This window comes from Microcebus murinus, chromosome X, assembly GCF_040939455.1.
Source record: "Microcebus murinus isolate Inina chromosome X, M.murinus_Inina_mat1.0, whole genome shotgun sequence".
In the NCBI taxonomy this organism is placed as follows: domain Eukaryota; kingdom Metazoa; phylum Chordata; class Mammalia; order Primates; family Cheirogaleidae; genus Microcebus; species Microcebus murinus.
Window position 1 is genome coordinate 120782591 of NC_134136.1, and position 21281 is coordinate 120803871.

The 21281-nt window shown below is 37.4% G+C and overlaps 1 protein-coding gene across 1 annotated transcript in view; it reads left to right on the top strand.

The window, feature by feature from the left end:
- The first annotated feature begins 343 nt into the window (after window positions 1-343).
- RP2 (RP2 activator of ARL3 GTPase) overlaps window positions 344-21281 on the top strand; it is a 40772-nt gene continuing 19834 nt past the window's right edge. Inside the window, exons 1-3 of the mRNA XM_012749728.3 lie at window positions 344-627; window positions 11304-11969; window positions 20931-21045. Coding sequence (XP_012605182.1) covers window positions 526-627; window positions 11304-11969; window positions 20931-21045 — 883 coding nt within the window. The 5' untranslated portion in view covers window positions 344-525. The remainder of the gene's footprint in view (window positions 628-11303; window positions 11970-20930; window positions 21046-21281) is intronic.

The window sequence follows — 21281 nt, forward strand, 5'->3', positions numbered from 1 at the left end:
CCTGAAGTTCGACTAGAGCTCCCTCCGGCGCCTAGAACTTGGAAACTGAGAAGCAGTGGCAAGAAGACCCGGATGCTGAGCCCGGCCTCCCACCAGCTACAGAGCCCCCATAGAGACCCAGGAGGGGCGGGGGCGGGGGCGGGACGAGGCAGAGCTGGGGGTGGGGTCAGCCTTGCGTTTGCCAGAGTCCGCCTGCCCCGCCGCCGGGGGCTGACACAGGAGCCAGGCGTGGATTGGTGTGCGAATACGTCGAGCACTCTTCATAGGCCTCGCAGGGCTACTGGCGAGGCTTTGATTGGCTCGCCAGGCGCTGAGCGGTTATTGGCTGCAGTGGGTTGTCAGGGCGACTGAGGGGAAAAGGAGAAGGGGTGCTGGGCCTGGCGGGCTAACCGTGGCTGCCGTCTGCTGGGTGGTTCCGCGGGGCGGTGTCCGGAGAGCTGCGGGGCCAGGGCACCCAGGGTTCACCCACACTCCCGGAGGTGCCTGAGCGAGTGGGCCGGCCAGTGAGACCCACAGGCCGGAACCATGGGCTGCTTCTTCTCCAAGAGGCGAAAGGCTAAGAAGGAGTCGCGGCCTGAGAACGAGGAGGAGCCGCCAAAGCAGTACAGCTGGGACCGGCGCGAGAAGGTAATGAAAGTCTTGGAGCCGCTGGTGTCAGCCCTCAGGAGTCGCTCTGCAAGGGTCCCTTATGGCCCTGCAGGGCTGAAGGGGCCAACCCAACAGCTGCCGCTCTCTCCCTCGCTCTCTTTCATCAACGCGGGTAACTGAAGTCCGGGTGTGTGACTTTTGGGGGTCTTGAAGTACAGCGCTAGGAAGGGCCCCCCATAGGGCTGCGAAGCACTGGAAGGTGCTTTAGAGTTTGTTGTCCAGGTAGATGGACCCCCAGGAGTTTTCCCTTGGCTCCGCACCCTGACTTGCGCTGACTTCCTGTCCAAGGATGGACTTGAGGGAGCGAAGGAGCTGAGAATGCCCTTAATCTCCAATCACCTCATTTCACCGGTAGTGTAGAGCGGGACTGATTCTCATCTCTTCCGCGGCTTCTGTTCTGTGGCTGTTTTCTCTTTTGTCTGCCCTCCACAGTAAATTTCTTCTTTGGTGCTTCATGATATATTCCACTGCTGAGTTTTTCTCAGTCACTAAGTGGACTGTTCAATGTACAACTTTGTTCTCCCCCTCTTCCAGTTACCGGAAAGGAATAATGAAAATTGAATCAGTCTTGGAATGTGTGTTAAGACTGTAAAGTGAAAATAACTGGCATAAATATCAAGCTATATTTTACTGTTACTTTAAATGAATGAAAATACCCTTATTTTTACTTATGTATTTAGCCAGAAACCAAAAAACTTTGAAAACGTCCACTAGTCTTGCACAAAACACACTTAGTCATACATTTCATAATGGTTCCTCTTTCTATATAGTTCTCCAAATGTGCTTACTAAAATGCTTTGATAGATTTGTCAATTATTTTTCTCTTCCAAACAAAATGAAAGATTTTTAATGGGTCTTGTGAACAGTTAACTCCTTGCTTAACATAACATGTCTTTACCCAAGAATACTTTATAGTAAATTTATTAACATTTTGATACCATAGACCTTTTCCCATGATTTCCAATCCCAGCACAATTTATTCACGTAAATTCTGGTGTCCAAGTGTCACAGTTAAGAAATTGAAAGCTTTTACAGAGTTCTCAGCCCCGCCTTTCTGCCCCTGGTTTTCAGATGCTTCTTGGGTCACATGGTATATTTATTCTCTCTTATTCATACTTGATGGCAGCATTTTATAATGTAGGAAAAGAAAGCACTGTGTTTTTTGTTGTACAAGAAGATTGCCTCTATCATTTAAAGTTATTTGATGGGTGGTTTTTAAGATTCATTTTCCTAAGCCTTGGGATTTCTGACAAGATCTTTAAGCCTTAACTTTCTGCCATAGAGAACGTTGCATATTTTATTTTTACTTTAGCTTTTTGTTTTGAAATCACAGGCTAAAACTAAACTAAATAAAATGCTTTTAGTTTTTATGGATAGTAGTCTTGGTTGCCTCTGACTCATTGTTTCATAATAAATTATTTTATAGTTAACCTTTATTAACATAATATTCGGGTTAGTTGGGATTTCATATGTTAATCCTTTTAGATACGAGGTGTATTCTGTGATTTTTTTTTTCTTTTGCTCTTTGGCTAAGTAAACACATAGAAAAATAGAATAGTGGACATCGACATCTAAGCTTTACCTCCACAAATGAGCGTGTAGTAAACTTTCAATTATAGAGACTGTTTTGAGTTTACAGAGAACATTTTTTTGAGAATACTACCAGGTACTGTAGTTGTAGAGATGTAATAGTAACAGATGTTACTGGATGTGTAAAATAAACTGATGTTTCTGGATGTGTCTATAATAAAAGTTAAAATCTTGATCAGCTCAGCTAATCAAAAATTTTCTAACTAAATGACCATTATATTCTGAAAACAACCAATTTTAAAATCTTTTGGACTATTAAAGAAAGAGAATTACCAGCTTACATTTTGACACCAATGGAGATACCACATTTCCCAACATTTCTTTTTCTTTTTGGAATTTTTTCTTTTGGAATTACTAGGAATTCTCTCTAGTGTGCCTCATTTATGATAGTTTGTCAAATTTTATGCAATTTTAAAGATTTTTTTCTAGTTCCTTGCCTCCCATGAGCATACAAATGTTCTGTATTAGCCCAATGATACTTTAACTGAGCATGATCTTGCTTGCTCCTAGGAAGATTTTAATAGTACCTTAAAAGGAATAGAATGCAAATACAGCCCAGAAAACATAAATGAGATATGCTGCATGTATATTAACAGAAATGTTTTGTATTAAAAGTTTAGTTTTCTGTAATGTGGTCATGAAGTATAGCATATACAGTTTTAAACTTATATCAGACCATTACCACTCAATTTGTAAGACTTCAGGTGTGAAAACAAAATAGGTTGCCTGAAAAGTTTCCTTGCAACTTGGTAAAGCAGTGTTTGAATTTTTCCTTAGGTTGTGTAATCAGGGTATCTATACTAGGGGGCACCCCTTGAGTTTTAGGTATTGAGTTATGTAATTGGGTCAGTCTTAGGGGACTGAAGCTAGGAGAAATTGTCTCAATTAGAAAGAATGCGGACTAAGCAATTGTCAGAGCAACTGACATACTGTAGTCAACAGTGTAAGAAGCTAATTTTCTATTGCTGCTGACTTTGAAAAAGAAAAAAAAAAACTTACCGTACAATTACCTCACTGACATGATGAGAGATATTTTTGGATTGTAAGACTTGTGCTTAAATAATTTGGAAAGAAATACTTTTATCCTTATCTGTATGGTGCCTCCTATAAGTAGGCAAATTATTCAATATATATGTGCTCAAATACCAAGGAAGGCTCAAAATTATAATACTTATCCCTGCTCTTCAAGAGCTCACTGGCTTTGGGAATTAAAACAGGAAACATTTAAGTACATATGAGGTGAGGACCAACAGTACAGAAAGTAGTTTTCATTTTCCAGTTATTCATGCCAGTTACTCCTCTTCCTAGATGGTCAACAGTCCCCAACCTTATTAACACCAGGAACTGGTTTCATGGAAGACAATTTTTCTACAGATGTGTGTGTGTGTGTGGGGGGGGGGGTAATGTAGGGAGTGGCTTTAAATACAGATGAAGCTTTGCTCCTCACCCAACACTTAACTCCAGCTGTGCGGCCTGGTTCCTAACAGGTCAGCTGATGGAGTGGTGCGGTATGGTGAGGGGCTTGGGAGTTGGGGATGGCAGTAGATAGAAATGAGGATTAGTTCTCTAAACAGTGGTGGCATAAGTATGAAAACTGTGATTTGAATATGGACAGCACATTTTGTGTCTGTTATATTTGTCTCATATTCCATAGAAATAATACCAAACAAAAACCTTATGCCAGAAATTCAAGTGTCTGTTGTGTAACTTTGAGTAAAGCAGCCAATTTGTGCATTTAATGAGGTAAAGGCCTGTTCTGGTCACCTCTGGGGACAGAACTTGAACCAGAGTTTGGGCAGGACAGAACTGTTTTTAATATAAGGCAATCATAATTCCCAGAGTTGTTCATTGTTGAAAAGGGTGGCTTTGTGAGGAACTGATCTCCATGTTAGTCAAGACATTCAGAGAGAGTTTGGATGGTGATCTGCTAGAAAGAAGTGTCTGCTCTGAGTAGGAGGCTAGATTCTGTTTTTAGCCTTCTTTTAAGTACAAAAGGTATTCTAGTTATCCATTGCTGTGTACCAAACCACCCCAAAACTTAATGGTGTAAAACAATAGCAAGTATTTATTTTGTTCACAATTCTTCAATTTGTGTAAGGCTAAGCAGGGTTGACTCTGGTCAATGTGGCACCAGCTGTGGCAGCTTGACTGGTGGCTGAAGGATCTGCTTTCAAGATGGCTTAACTACATAGCAGGCTGGCAAGTTGATGCTGGCTTTCAGCTGGGGCTGAGGACTAGGCACCTCTTCATGCAGCCCTGGCATCCTCAAAGCATGATGGCTGGCTTCCAAGGGTGAGCATCCTAAGACAGACTGGCAGAGGCTGCGTGGTTTTTTCTAACTAGCTTCTTAAGTGAATTCCTAAGTCATTTAATTTGACTTAAGAATGTGGTAGCATTACTTCTGCCACATTCTGTTTATTAAGGCAGTCACAAATGCCCACTCAGGTCCAAGAGAACCTCTTGATGGGAAGAGTGTTAAATAATTTGTCAATATGTTTTAAATCCTCTACATAAGTTGTTTAAAGGAAAAAAAAAAACTAGTTATTTGTTTATTAATTTTTAAAATAGCTTTTTGGAGATATAATTCATATACCATACAATTCACCCATTTAAAGTGTACTGTTCAATATTTTTAGTAAGTTCACAGGATTATGCCGTCATCACCATGATCTAATTTTAGAACCTTTTCATCCCTGGGGAAAGAAACCCTGTACCCATTAGTAGTCACTCCTATTTCCCTCTTCCCAGCCTTTGGAAGCCACAAATTTATTTTTTATCTCTATAGATATGCCTATTTAGGATATTTCATATCAATAGAACCACAATATTTAGCCTTTTGTGACTGGCTTCTTTCACTTAGCATGTTTTTGAGGTTCATCCATATTATAGCATTCATTTATCAATACTTTTCCTTTTTGTTACTGAATAACATTCCATTTTATAGAAATAACACATTTTACTCATCAGTTGGTGGACATTTGGGTTGTTTCCACTTTTTGGCTATTATGGATAATGCTGCTATAAACATTCTTGTACAAGTTTTTGTGTGGAAATGTTTTCATTTCTCTTGGGTACACACCTAGGAGTGGAATTGCTGGGTTATATGGTAACTCTTTGTTTAACTTTTTGAGGAACTGCCAAACTGTTTTTCAAAGTCTCTACAACATTTTGTATTTCCACCAGCAATGTATGAGAGTTCCATTTTCTTTATCCATATAAAGTTTTCGTGAAGGGAAAAAGTACAGGGAGTGAAAAGTTTTGGGGACTGGGATTTTAATTTTTATTCTGCACACAACTACACTTGACTTGTCAGCTTTTCCAGCCTTCGGTTTCCTAAGATTCCCTTCCAAATCTCTAATTCTTTGAGCAGCTCATGAGGGGAGGTAAGCATTGCTAGAAGCATTCAGGCAAATCTAGGTGACCAAAGGGAATGTGATAGGATATAAGGATAGATTAAGACTAGATTAGATGATATAGAAAATTCTTTCTAATCGTAAAATTTCATAATTCTTGTGGTTATATATTTAGCAACATGGTGAAGTAATCTAAATGTAATATTAATACTTCACCTTCTCTCATCATCAGTGTATATAAGCTCAAGGACTGATCTTATTATTTCTATAATTATGTGGCACTGCCATTTTCATTTATGAAATAACTTTTCAACTACATAGCTATATAGCCCTGAAACTGACTTAACAATGTTTAAATTTTAATATTTATATTAATTGAAGTGTAATTTATATACAGTAAAATTTACCCTTTTTAAGTGTACAGTTCTATGAGTTTTTGACACAGACAGCTGTGTAGCTGTTACCAGTCAACATATAGAACAGTTCCATTACCTACCAAAATTTCTTCCTTTGTGAATTTGCTCCTTTGCAGACAGCCCCACCTCCACCCCTGATCAGTTTTCTGTCCCTACAGTTTAGTCTTTTTTAGAATGCGATATAAATGGAATCATACAGTTTGTAATCTTTTCAGTCAGGCTTCTTTCACTTAGCATGATGCATTTAAGATTTATCCATGTTGTTGCATGTATCAGGAATTCTTTTTTATTGCTGACTAGTATTTCATTGTATGGCTGTACCACAGTTTGTTTATCCATTCACCAGTTGAAGGACATTGGGTTATTTACAATTTTGGTAATTATGAATAAAGCTACTATAAATATTGGCATGTTTTTTTAGTGAATATAAGTTTTCATTTCACTTGGGTAAAGACCCATAAGTGAGATTTGCTGAGTCATATGGAAATTGTATATTAAACTATTATAAGAAACTGACAAACTATTTTTCAAAGTGGCTGTGCCATTTTGTCTACCAGCAATGTATGAGAGAGATAGTCACTCCACATCCTCACCTCATTTGGTATCGTCAGGGTTTTTTTTAAAACTTTAGACATTCTAATAGGTATGTAGTAGTATTTAATTGTGGTTTAACTTGCATTTCCCTAACAATGATTAATGATATTGAGCATTTTTATGTATTTATTTGCTATCAGTATCTTATTGGGTGAAGTGCTTATTCAAGTCTTTTGCTCATTTTTTATCGGATTATTTGTTTTCTTATTGAGTTTTCAAGAATTCTTTATATATCCTAAATACAAGTCCCATGTCATATGTATGTTTTGCAAATATTTTTTCCCAATTAATGACTCATCTTCTCTTAACAGTGTTTCTTGAAGAACAGACATTTTCAATTTTGGTAAAAGTCCAATCTTCATTTTTTTCTTTTATGGATTGTGTTTTTGGTTTCATATCTAGGAAATCTTTGCCTAACCAAGATTATAAAGATTTTCTCCTCTGTTTTCTTCAAGAAGTTTTATAGTTCTTGGTTGTATACTTAGGTTCTATGATTCATCTTGAGTTAATTATTATATATGGTACAAGGGTACAGGTTGAGTTCTTTTTTCTATGAGATTTCCTTTTTTTTTTTTTTTTGAATATAGATGTCCAGTTCTAGCACCATTTGTTGAAAAGACTATCGTTTTCTATTGAATTACCTTTGCACCTTTGTGTGTGTGTGTGTGTGTATGTACACCTATTTTGAACTCTCTATTCCATTGATTTGTGCATACAATAAGCAATTGTTTATGGTTAAATATGAAGAAGCAGCCAAGAGAATGTGCTTAGGAGCCAAACTGTCTGGGTTTGAGACTGAACTCAAGCACTTACTAACAGTATGACCTTGGGCAAGTTATTTAACCTCTGTGTACCTCAATTTTCTCATCCATAAAACAGATAATTATAGTATACAACCCTCATAGGGGTTTTTATAGATTGAGTGGATGATTATAGAGCACTTAGTATGATGCCTGGCACATATATGTAGTGCTTTTTTACTCTTGAATCCTATTCATACTGGATTTCCATTAAAATTAATAAATTCCATTATTTTATATCAGATTATCATTATGGGAGTTTAATTGTGGAGGTGAATTTTAATGAAATATTTGCATTGCTGTTCAAAGAATAAGATGTTAACTTTTGTTTTCTGTTGGGAAACTAATGCTTACCCTAATTTAATAGCTATAAGGCATTAAATCAATATCAGATGAATTCCAACCCCTGAAATTTTTCTTTGATTTTGAAAGTATATGCACTACCTGTTAAGGAATGTAATAAGAAATGCAGCCTAAACTAAACTCATTTCATAAATGGCTCTTGTGAAAAAGTAATTTAAAACATGACCTTTCCATGTTTATGATTTTAGGCACTTTATTTGAGAACTAGTAACTTTTGCAAAATTATTATGGGTCTAAGCTTCAGGTTGTTTACTATTAGTTTTTGTTTTGAAAAACTGTCAGGAATTGTTGAGGAAATACAGCAACATAAATCCTAAATTTCTTCTTATAAGACTGTGTTGATAATCCACATAATTATGTGCACTCAAACAGGCTGCCATAACAGAATACCACAGACTGGGTGGCTTAAATAACAGAAGTTTATTTCTTATAGTTCTAGAGCATGGGAAGTCCAAGATCGAGGTGCCAGCAGATCTGGTGTCTGGTGAGGGCTCTCTATCTAGCTTACAGACAGCTGCCTTCTTGCTGTGTTGTCACGTGGCCTTTCCTCTGTGACTCATCCTTCTGCCTTACCTCTTATAGCCACTGAATTACTGAGTGATTCAAAAGTGATTCAAAAAGAATTGCTGATTCTTTTTCCTCAATATTTCTCAAATTCATCCCATCCCCTTCTTCCCTATTAAGTACATTTCTAGTTCTAGCCCTTTCTGGATGACCACAGTAGCCTCTCAGATCCATCCATGTTCCATGTTTCCTTATTCTTATTGGAGTAATCTTCCTGAAATGTAAATTTTGCTTATTTAAATCCTTCTGTAGCTCGCTATTGCCTGTGGGTAACTTCCAAGCTTTATAATATGGCCCCTGCCTACCTGTCTAGCTTCATCTAGTACCCTTCTTGTAATACTAAACCACTTTTAGTTTTCTGACCACTTCCTGAATAATTTTACTTTGGTCATTCTGTTACTTTTGCCTGACATGGCAAGGGGGGCACCCCTTTTACCTGGTGAACTCTAGATGATTCATTCTCACTTCATGCAGAAAGTCTTCCATTTCACTCCTCCTTCCTGCCCCAGGTGTTCCTCCTCAGTGTTTCCAGAACATTCTCAGCATCTCTCATTACATGGTCCAGGGTTGTTTTTAAACTATCTGTTTAGGTGAGTGTTTACTTCTTTTATAGAAAGCTGGTCATATTCATTTTAACGCCTAGAACAATGTTGGGCGCTTTTGGTATAAAAAAATTGGGTATTCAAATGTTTGATTGAGTGACCAAAGATCCAGAAAGTTAAAGTGACTTTAAGATCAGACTCATAGGTAACAAAATTGGGACTGAAAAACAAGTACCTCCTTTATTGCTTCATACTACAGACCAGTGCTCCTCCTTGTACAGTATGTAAAACTAGGTAAGTATAATATTTATTGTGTAATTACTGAAAAAGTCACTTTAAGCTTGTTTGCTTAATGATTGAGATGATTAAATTTTGCTTTGTAAATCAAATTTTTATATACTGTATCAATGGAAGCCTATCTGTAGTACATGAATAGTTTCATATAAAATTTATATATTCACAAATAGTTAAAACAGTTCAAGTAGATAAAAAGGTTACTTGGGCCAGGCATGGTGACTCGGCACCTATAATCCCAGCACTTTGGGAGGCTGAGACAGGAGGATTGCTTGGAGTTCAAGCCCAGGAGTTCAAGACCAGCCTGGGCAACATAGTGAGACCCCAGCTCTACAAAATATTTTAAAAATTAGCCAGGTGTGGTGGTATGAGCCTGTAGTCCCAGCTACTTGGGAGGCTGAGGTAAGAGGATCACTTGAGCTCAGGAGTTTGAGGTTACAGTAAGCTATGATCCAGCTATTACACTCCAGCAAGGTCCTATCTCAAAAGGAGGGAAAAAAGGACACTTGAAAACAATCAAAATAGGCTTTTAGTGACTATATAATTTTATAGGTCAATTAAAATAAAACATTAATATGGCAGATTCCAGGCATACTATTTAAAAGATTACATGAGCTATAGTTTAGACTATCTAAGGATGGAAATGACAAAATTTGAAAAATTACATTTATAGCTCAATAAATGTTTGAATCAAATTTGTAGATGCAAGCACTGACATATTGGGATTCTTTTGCCTTAAGATTCTTCCATTTTCTGTAGCATATTGCAGAAATCAGTCAGAGTTTAGAAGTTGAGACTCATACATCAATTTGTGGTAGGACAGAGAAATATATTTCAGTCTGGGTACATTTCCAATTTCAGAATTGTTTTAAAAGTATCAATTTTAAAAGCAAAGCATCAAAAAAGAAAAAGCATCAGGAAGCTGAAATAATATGTAGTGATTAAGATAGTTAGATACATAGCATTTGAGTTTAATTTTTATAGCCTCCTTTATTAAAATGATAATTTTTTAAATAAGTTCTTGATCCTAGTACTCCACGAATTTTAGTAAATTTTTTAGTTATATAAATTCCAAATAGGCTAAAAGGCTAATGACAGTAGCAGTGATGATATGGGTGTCACCTGGGTTAAGTTACAAGAAGACTTAAACACATAGTGTCACAGAGGCTGCCCTTTAGCTTTGCATGCCCAGAAACACAATTTGATAGGAAAGAGAGAGTGGCTATATCTCCTGGGAGGTATGTATGTTAACCAAGATCATAAGTTTTATAATGAGAGCTGTAGTTGCCAAAAGAACCAGACACTCAAGTCTTCCAGGTACATATCTTTTTCCTATAGATATGCCATATACTAGGGAAGGCTAATAATTTTTAAACACTTTAATTTTTAATTGATGAGGCCCTTTTCCCCCATATAACCACAATGCCATTATCACACCTAACAAAATGAAAAATTCCTTAATATCATCTAATATGATGTGTGTGTGTATTTTCTCGGTTGTCTCAAAAAAGTGATTTTTTTTTTTTTTTTTTTGAGACAGAGTCTTGCTTTGTTGCCCAGGCTAGAGTGAGTGCTATGACGGCAGTCTAGCTCACAGCAACCTCAAACTCCTGGGCTCAAGCAATCCTACTGCCTCAGCCTCCCGAGTAGCTGGGACTACAGGCATGTGCCACCATGCCCGGCTAATTTTTTCTCTATATATTGGTTGGCCAATTAATTTCTTTATATGTATAGTAGAGACAGGGTCTCGCTTTGCTCAGGCTGGTTTCAAACTCCTGACCTCAAGCAATCCACCTGAGTTGGCCTCCCAGAGAGCTAGGATTACAGGCGTGAACCACCGGGCCCAGCCTTCAAAAAAGTGATTTTACAGTTGGTAGATTTGAAACTGTATGCAGTGTCCACACATTGTATTTGGTGGATATGTCCTTGAGTCTTTCTAAGTTTTCCTCTCCCTTTTTCCCACTCATGCCTTTTATTAGGAGAAAAAACTTACCCTGTTTGTTTTCTTACTATGTTGCAAAGTCAGTGAGATTAGGAACTTATATTTTAGCACTAAGAACTGTGCCTGGCACCCAATAAGCACTTGATATATGTTGAATAATGTTAATAATACTAAAAGTCTGTGTTTTGTCCCTGCAGGTTGATCCAAAAGACTACATGTTCAGTGGATTAAAGGATGAAACTGTAGGTCGCTTACCTGGGAAAGTGGCAGGACAACAATTTCTTATTCAAGACTGTGAGAACTGTAACATCTATATTTTTGATCACTCAGCTACTATTACCATTGATGACTGTACTAACTGCATAATTTTTCTGGGACCAGTGAAAAGCAGTGTGTTTTTCCGGAATTGCAGAGATTGCAAGTGCACGTTAGCCTGCCAACAATTTCGTGTGCGGGATTGTAGAAAGCTGGAAGTCTTTTTGTGTTGTGCCACTCAACCAATTATTGAGTCTTCCACAAATATCAAATTTGGCTGTTTTCAATGGTACTACCCTGAATTAGCTTTCCAGTTCAAAGATGCAGGGCTCAGTATCTTCAATAATACATGGAGTAACATTCATGACTTTACACCTGTGTCAGGAGAGCTCAACTGGAGCCTTCTTCCAGAAGACGCTGTGGTTCAGGACTATGTTCCTGTACCTACTACTGAAGAACTCAAAGCTGTCCGTGTTTCCACAGAAGCCAATAGAAGCATTGTTCCAATATCCCGGGGTCAGAGACAGAAGAACAGTGATGAATCATGCTTGGTGATATTATTTGCTGGTGATTATACTATCGCAAATGCCAGGAAACTAATTGATGAGGTAAGGAAAAAGAGAAGAGAAAAATAGACATACACCTAGATAAAAACATACCACTCTGGAGAACTGTTCTTTTCAAATTGGCTATTAAAAAATACAGGCAAACCTCAAGTTATAGTTCTCTGCACCCCACCACCCCCCCCAGCCCCATTAGATTTGTCTGTAAGCCAGTTGGTTGGGCCTCAAAATATTTTCCCAAAGGAACTTTTAAAAATTGTAATTCAATTCAGTAAGCATTTATTAAGCACCTATTATGTACAGTTACTCTGTTACCATATTTCATTATGTAGTTTGTTTTCCACATTTTTATCTATCTGAAATGCATCTTATAATTGATAGCAACTTAGAAATGATGAAATATAGTATATGCTGGAGATGGATAGATAGACAAGATTCTCTGCCCTCAAAGAGTTTCCATTCCTTATAATAAATGATTGCCAGGCTGGGCACAATGGCTCATGCCTGTAATCCCAGCACTTTTGGAGACTGAGGTGGGAGGATTGCTTGAGACCAGGAATTTGAGACCAGCCTGAGCAACATAGTGAGACCCTGTCTCTAAAAAAAAAAAAAAAAAAAATGCCAGATGTGGTGGCACACGACTGTAATCCTACCTGCTGGGAAAGCTGAGGCAGGAGGATCCCTTGAGTCCAAGAGGATCCCTTGAGCTATGATTGCACCATTGTACTCCAGTCTGGGCAACAGAGCAACAGTCTGTCTCTAAAAAAAAAAAAAAAAAAAAAAAAAACACGTGAATGAATAATTTCCAGAGAAGGTTATAAAAGTAATACTGGATAGTAAAGCATGGTCCTTTATAATTATTTACTGGGGAAATATCTTTGGAGTTCTAATTGGTTAGGGGGTAGAAAAGACATTTAGGAATACAACTTTTGGACCCTGTTGTTGTGAAACCAACCTCCACATTGCATTCTTTATTTTTCTTTGCCTTATTGCCATAGAGGGAAGGTTAGTGAGGGAGAGTAAGATAGGAGCTGAGTTGGCAAAGGTTGTGGGCTTATGGGCAGTAGCTCTTGGTGAGCTCATGCGCAGAGAAGGGTCCTTTGGATAACCACTTCTGCTTGAAAAATAATTGGGGATATAGAAATTAGGGACTCCAGAAGCAGCAGTTCTTCATTGGTGTGTGCTCCAGTAGGAAAACAGCACTAGGACATATTATCCATTAATCAGTTGTTCTTTAGGAGAAATCTGTTTGAATTTTTAAAAAATGAAACTTCCAGAAATGGAGAAATGAACAGAAAACTCACAAAGTCTCTTTTAGAAAGGAATGTTTTAAAAGTTAGAACATATCAAAAGGTATGATTTTAGGCAAAAAATTAAAAATGACTACCTCTCTATAGCTATATATTCTACAGTATATAAAACCCATGTCTGGAGTTTTCATTCTGAAGGTTCTCTGTTAAATTAAATAAATTTATATCTTCTCCCTATTAAAAAAAAAGAAAACCCATGTCTGAAATCTACAAAGTATATTTGAGGTATCGTTTTTGAAACAACAGAAGCCAAATTATAATTTTAAGACTTTGATATTTTCTTTTTCACATATGCCAATTTGATAAAAGCATACTGTGAATCTGGTGGTAAGATATCAGAAAAATGTGCTTCTGGTTTTTTTTTTTTTTTTTTTTTTTTTGAGACAGAGTCTCACTTTGTTGTCCAGGCTAGAGTGAGTGCCGTGGCGTCAGCCTAGCTCACAGCAACCTCAAACTCCTGGGCTCGAGTGATCCTTCTGCCTCAGCCTCCCGAGTAGCTGGGACTACAGGCATGTGCCACTATGCCCGGCTAATTTTTTATATATCTATATATCAGTTGGCCAATTAATTTCTTTCTGTTTATAGTAGAGACGGGGTCTCGCTCTTGCTCAGGCTGGTTTTGAACTCCTGACCTTGAGCAATCCGCCCGCCTCGGCCTCCCAAGAGCTAGGATTACAGGCGTGAGCCACAGCGCCCGGCCTGCTTCTGGTTTTTTGAGCTATCTAATCTCATGTTAATCTAACATCTGAGGAGTAAATATTTTCATTATACTGTATAGTGATTTTTTTAAAAAATCTACATACAGTTTTCAAAAGATGTAGTTATTTAGGTTAAACTCCTTTTTGGTAGGTAATGAGGAGTGGACACAAAGAATATTTTTCATGTTTAAAGAAAAAAAAATCAAAACAGTCTTTCTTCATGAATCATCAATGTTCTTTTTTTCTTTTTTTCATCAATGTTCTTAACCTTTTAATCTTTGGTATCTGGTGTGTGAAATGGCAGTGTTATGTGCTCTTGAAAGGAATGTGACCAGGAAGAGTGATGTTCTTTAGATGTCCTCTAGAATACAAAATAAAAATCCCACAGTAGGCCGGGCGAGGTGGCTCACACCTGTAATCCTAGCTCTCTGGGAGGCCGAGGCGGGTGGATTGCTCAAGGTCAGGAGTTTGAAACTAGCCTGAACAAGAGCGAGTTCCCCGTCTCTACTATAAATAGAAAGAAATTAATTGGCCAACTAATATATATAGAAAAAATTAGCCGGGCATGGTGGCGCATGCCTGTAGTCCCAGCTACTCGGGAGGCTGAGGCAGGAGGATTGCTTGAGCCCAGAGTTTGAGGTTGCTGTGAGCTAGGCTGACGCCACAGCACTCACTCTAGCCTAGGCAACAAAGCGAGACTCTGTCTCAAAAAAAAAAAAGAAAAATCCCACAGTAATAGTAGTAATAGATTATTAAGTATAAAATGTCAAATTTCTTTAAGTACTAAGTTTGACAGTTATGATATCTTTGACATTTCATTTTGACACTTCTTGTTTTATTTTTATTATGAAGGTACATCCTCAGTCTTACAAATGCATGTTTTGGCTTGTGATTATCTGTCAGGTTTTTTTAGAGCAATTTTTGTGAAACCATGGATAAGTCAAAAATTCGTGTTATTTTCGAATATGAATCCCGTTGTGGAACCAATGAAGCACAGCCAGCTGGAAATAACAACTAAGCATTTGGGAAGGATGTGGCTAATGAACTCACAGTACATCCATGGTTTGAGAAGTTCTGTTCTGATGATTTTGATCTTGAAAATGAGCCACGTGGGTGACCTAAGACCAAGGCAGATAATGATGAGCCGAAAGCTATCATGGAAGTAAATCCGTCTCAACCTATGCGTAAATTAACAGCAAGGTTTGACGTTACTATTTCAACAATATTGGACCATTTGAAACAAATGGGCAAGATAAAGAAGCTGGATAGATGGCTTCCCCATGAATTAAACCAGCATCAGAAGAGAAATTGGCTCAAAGCTTGCCTTTCTTTGCTGTCATGACATAAAAGAGAACCACTTCTACACCACATTGTTATGTGTGATGAAAAATGGATTCTATTTGATAATCACAAGTGTCTGGCACAAAGGTTGGATAAAGCCAAAGTGCTGAAACAGAGTCCAAAACCAAATGTTCATCAAAAAAAGCTGATGGTGTCTGTTTGGTGGTCCAGTGCTGATATTATCTACCACAGCTTTGTGAAACCTGGTCAATTGATTACAGTGGCTGTCTTTTGCAACCAATTCTACAAAATGATGAAGATGCTTGCAATTAAGCAGCCAACATTGGTCAGTAGAGACAGGCCGATCCTCTTGCAAGACAATGCTCGACCACAAGTCGCACAAACAACACTGCTCAAACTATAAAAGCTGGACATGGAAACTCTCTGTCATCCATTGTATTCATCAGACCTTGCACCAACTGACTGCCACTTCTTCTAGGCTTTGGACCACTTCTTGCAAGGAAAAATATTCCATTCTCAACAAGCTGTGGAAAACGAACGCCTTTTGAGGTTTCATCGCTACTTGCTCTCCAGGCTTCTTCACTGCTACATAAACAAGCTACCATTATGATGGCAAAACTGTGTTAATAGTTTAAGTGCATACTTTGATTAATTGTATTGCTTCTTGTTTGAGGTATAATAAACTACACATTTTTTAAATTTCAGAATATTATGGGGGTATACACTTTTTGGTTACATAATTTGCTTTTGTACAGTTTGAGTCAAAGTTATGTGTGCTCTTCATCCAGATAGTGTGCATTGTACCTGTTAGATGTAAATTTACCCGTCCTCTGCTCCCCCTCCCACCTGCTTGATTTCCATTGAGTTTTACTTCCATGTGTGCACGTAAGTGTTGATCGATTAGTTCCAATTTCGTATTGAATACATGTGGTGTTTGTTTTTCCATTCTTCTGATACTTCACTTTGAAGAATGGTCTCCAGTTCCATCCATGTTGTTACAGAAGATACTAGATCACCATCTTTTATGGCTGATAAACCACACTTTTGATTCGAAATCAGACATTTCATATTTAATGACCTTAAATAGCTAACACTTTATTGGTGTTTACTATATGCCAGGCACTGTTATAAGGAATTTAAATGAATTAACTCAATGCTCAAAACAACCCCTATGAAATAGGTGCCATTTCATTATTTTATTTACAGATATGGAAAATGAACTGCAGAGAGGGTAAGTACCTTGCAAAAGGTCACTCAGTTACAGCAGAACCATAATTCAAATCCAGGCATTCTGGCTTTGTAGGCCACAGTCTTAACCCTTAAACATGATACTGTTATACTGCCTCCGTGGTGCAGAAAAGCCTGGCAGAGTAGGAACATGGCCTAAAGCATGTGTACTCAAGGACCCTCCAGCCTAGGGACTCTTTGGCTACAGTTATCCTATCTAATTCTGAAAGTATAGAATTAAGGAATGAAAAGAACAAAAATAAACAAAGAAAATGCCAAGTACATGTGAAGATGGTATCAAAACATGCTGAAAAATGGTGATCTAGCATTTCTTGTATTATCCTGGATGGAGCTGAAGCCCATTCTACTAAGTATCACAACAATGAAAAAACAAGCACAACATGTACTCACCATCAAGTTGGTATTAACTGACCAATACTTAGGTGCACATACAGTAATAACATTCATCAGGTGTTGGACAGGTGGGAGGGGGAGGAGGGGATGGGTATATACACACCTAATGGGTGTGGTGCACACTGTCTGGGGGATGGACACAATTGAAGCTCTGACTCTGGGCAAAGGCACTATACGTAACCTAAACATTTGTACCCCCGAAATATGCTGAAATAAAAAAAAATTAAAAAAACCCAAAACATGCTGAAAGACAAAAGGTTTATGTATTATTATATATTAATATGTTAAGAGTAATTACATTTTTTAAAAAATGAAGCTTGAATTCTTAGGGAAATATGTATAGAAACTAGTTAATTCCAAGATAAAAATAAAACCTCAGCCTTTCTCATATCATAACACAAATAAGCTTAGACTGGACCTATGATTGCTAACTCTAGTTTTGTTAAACCCTAGGAGTATCATAGAATTTTGTTTCACATTGTTTTTATAAATTAATCATAATGGTTTTTTGAGATACAAAATGTAAAATTGTGAGGGTGGGAAAATTGCTGGGTAAAGCAGACAGCACATTCCATAGAGAGTCAAGAGAAGTTACTGGGCCTTGATTTTCTCACCTGAAAATCAGGTTTCTTGCTTGCTATTAGCTACATCATAGATATGTACAGGATAAATTAGAATAAAAATAGCTTGAATTGTTTGGGAGCATTTCATAATTTAAGTTGGATAGTTACCACTATTTTCAAGTCTTTAAAAGTAGAATTTTCAGCCTGGTGCGGTGGCTCATGCCTGTAATCCTAGCACTCTGGGAGGCCGAGGTGGGCAGATTGCTCGCCGGTGGGTCAGAAGTTCGAAACCAGCAAGAGCAAGACCCCATCTCTACTATAAATAGAAATTAATTGGCCAACTAATATATATAGAAAAAATTAGCCAGGCTTGGTGGCGCATGCCTGTAGTCCTAGCTACTCAGGAGGCTGAGGCAGAAGGATTGCTTGAGCTCAGGAGTTTGAGGTTGCTGTGAGCTAGGCTGACGCCATGGCACTCACTTTAGCCTGGGCAACAAAGCGAGACTCTGTCTCAAAAAAAAAAAAAAAAAAAGAAGAGTAGAATTTTTGTTAAAACGAGTCTCTTCAAATATCTGCAGTGAAAATATTAAAGTATAGTTTCATAGCTTATTTGTTTCAAATAATGGTATATTTATCATCAAAATCTTGTCAGTTTGGATCTGACTATAAAATGAGAGATGATGAGCAATCTAGAAAATAAGAAAGGATTGTTTCTGATATTTTAAGTAACTTTATAGTCATCATCCAACAGTGATGTCCATGTAATGTTCTGAAATTTTTTAATGTATTTTTCTTTTTTCAGAAGCAGCACTGAGTGAGGATTCTGAAATAGGATTTGAGTTTAATCCAATTTGATGAAGTGATATGGAATAATGTAGCCATAGGATGAAATACTATCAGCTATTAAAACTGATTTTATAGTAGAATAGCTGAAAAATGTCACAAATAACTGAAAATTTGTGAAATATTATGTAACTGATTTTTTTAAAAAGATAAGTCTGGAAAGTTATATATACTAAAATGTTAACAGTTGTAGTTATTCTTAGGCAGTTGAGTAAGAGCAGGGTTTTCTTTTCTTTTTTTGTAGTTCTGTGGATTTTACAATGAGCATGTATTATTTCTGTAATAGGGGGAAAAGAAAACTGGGAGGGTAAAAGGAAGTATACCTGTATGGCAGTGGCATCTTTTGAGTTATAACACCTCCATTGATATTTCTTTGTTTCTATTTTTATTTTTCAAATGTTCTATGTTGATCATAAATGTTACTTTTTATTAAAAACCCAATACGCTTTGCTTAAAATTAAGTGGTTGGAATGACTTTGCATTTTTAAAACTACCTTAATAGTTACTTTTAAAATTAATATGTACTCATTGTCAAAAACTGGAAATAAAGAATAAAAATAGGCCGGGCCTGGTGGCTCACGCCTGTAATCCTAGCACTCTGGGAGGCCAAGGCAGGCGGATTGCTCGAGGTCAGGAATTTGAAACCAGCCTGAGCAAGAGTGATACCCCGTCTCTACTATAAATAGAAAGAAATTAACTGGCCAACTAATATATATATAGAAAAACTTAGCCAGGCATGGTGGCACATGCCTGTAGTCCCAGCTACTTGGGAGGCTGAGGCAGCAGGATTGCTTGAGCCCAGGAGTTTGAGGTTGCTGTGAGCTAGGCTGATGCATGGCACTCACTCTAGCCTGGGCAACAAAGCAAGACCCTGTCTCAAAAAAAAAAAAAGGAATAAAAATAAGTTTAAAACACTTTTGTAATTGTACTGTACTTTGAATAGTCTTTTTAGGAATAATTTTTTAATTTATTTAGTCTGTAATCAGATTAAATGGGTTCGAATCACAGCCATGTCACTTAATAGTTACAAGACCTTAGGGAAGTTTCTTAATCACTCTGCCTTAGTTTTGTCATGTGTGCAATGAGGGTAATAATAATACTTCATGAGAGTGTTAAATGTATTATACATGTAAAGTGCATAAAACTGCCTGCCTCACATGGTAAGTGTTCCATAAATGTGATCTGTCATTATTATTCTATACTATTAGGTCATTAAATATGAAATGTCCGATTTCAAATGAAAAATGTAGTTTATTATATCTCAAAGTAGAAGTAGTACAGTTAATCAAAGTATGCGCCTAAACTATCGACACAATTTTGCCATCTTAACGGTAGCTTGTTTATGCCAGCAGCAAAGAAGCCTGGACAGCAAGTGGTGATGAAATTGAGAAAATGCAAGGTCTGGTGAATACGGTGGATGACAGAGAGTTTCCATGTCCGGTTTCTGTAGTTTGAGAAACATTGTTTGTGTGACATGTGGTTGATCATTGTCTTGCAAGAGGATTGGCCCGTCTCTCGCATCCTCATCATTTTGTAGAATTGGTTGCAGTAGACATCTGCTATAATCTGTGGGCCAGGTTTCATTAAGCTGTGGTGGATAATACTGGCGCTGGACCACCAAACAGACACCATCAGCTTTTTTTTTTTTTTTTTTTTTTTTGATGAATGTTCGGTTTTGGACTCTGTTTCGGCATTTTGGCTTTATCCAACCTTTGTGCCAAACACTTGTGATTATCAAATAGAATCCATTTTTCATCACACATAACAATGTGGTGTAGAAGTGGTTCTCCTTTATGTCATGACAGCAAAGAAAGGCAAGCTTTGAGCTAATTTCTCTTCTGATGCTGGTTTAATTCATGGGGAAACCATCTATCCAGCTTCTTTATCTTGCCCATTTGTTTCAAATGGTCCAATATTGTTGGAATAGTAATGTCAAACCTCACTGCTAATTCATGCATAGGCTGAGACGAATTCGCTTCCACGATAGCTTTCAGCTCATCATTATCCACCTTGGTCTCAGGTCACCCACGTGGCTTATTTTCAAGATCAAAATCACCAGAACAGAACTTCTCAAACCATTGATGTAGTGTGAGTTCATTAGCCACATCCTTTCCAAATAGACATTTCATACTTAATAACCTAATATTAAAAAGTTACATCATGCCTTTTAAAATTAACATTATTACCTAAGCTATTCCCTATCTTATTATAACATCTTTTTTGTATTTAATGAACTGTGATACATGTGATAAACTATGGTGTTTCATCATGTGAATGTAGCATAATTTACTTCACCATTCTCCTCTCACTGGACAATTGCAGAATCACCAACCTAAAGCATCCATCTGGTAGTTCAGGCAAAAAAAAATTTTTTTTAGTTATGTTTTAAATTTGGAGGATAATTCGCATTTATTTGTCCCTTAGTTTTAACCATAGGGATTACGGTACTAATTCTTTACCAGAACCACCCATCTGGAAAAAGGAATCTTGTATATTTAGGAACTTATTACAGCAAGCAACCTGAATTAGTGCCAAGACTCAAACAAAAAGTAGCGTGCTGTTTCTATACAGAAAAATACTAGAATAGAAAACATTGTTGTAGTCTCAGAAGTTCATTTTAAAATCTAAATAAAATTTTATTTTTTACAGATGGTTGGTAAAGGCTTTTTTCTAGTTCAGACAAAGGAAGTGTCTATGAAAGCTGAGGATGCTCAAAGAGTTTTTCGGGAAAAAGCACCTGACTTCCTTCCTCTTCTGAACAAAGGTACCTTCTGGATTATTGGTGTACTTTTGTGGTTATTTTCTTTACATGCTGACTTGCTTTAGTCTTGCTTTTAACATTTCTCTTACTTTGCCTTCTCCTTCTCATTTGTTCTGCATTTTTTCCTATTACTGTTCAGAAAGTAAAATTTCACATCACTCAAGGAGCCCAATATAACTAACTAGAAATTAGGCCTTAGTTTTATTTTCCTATCTTATGTTCTTAGTACATCAAATTAT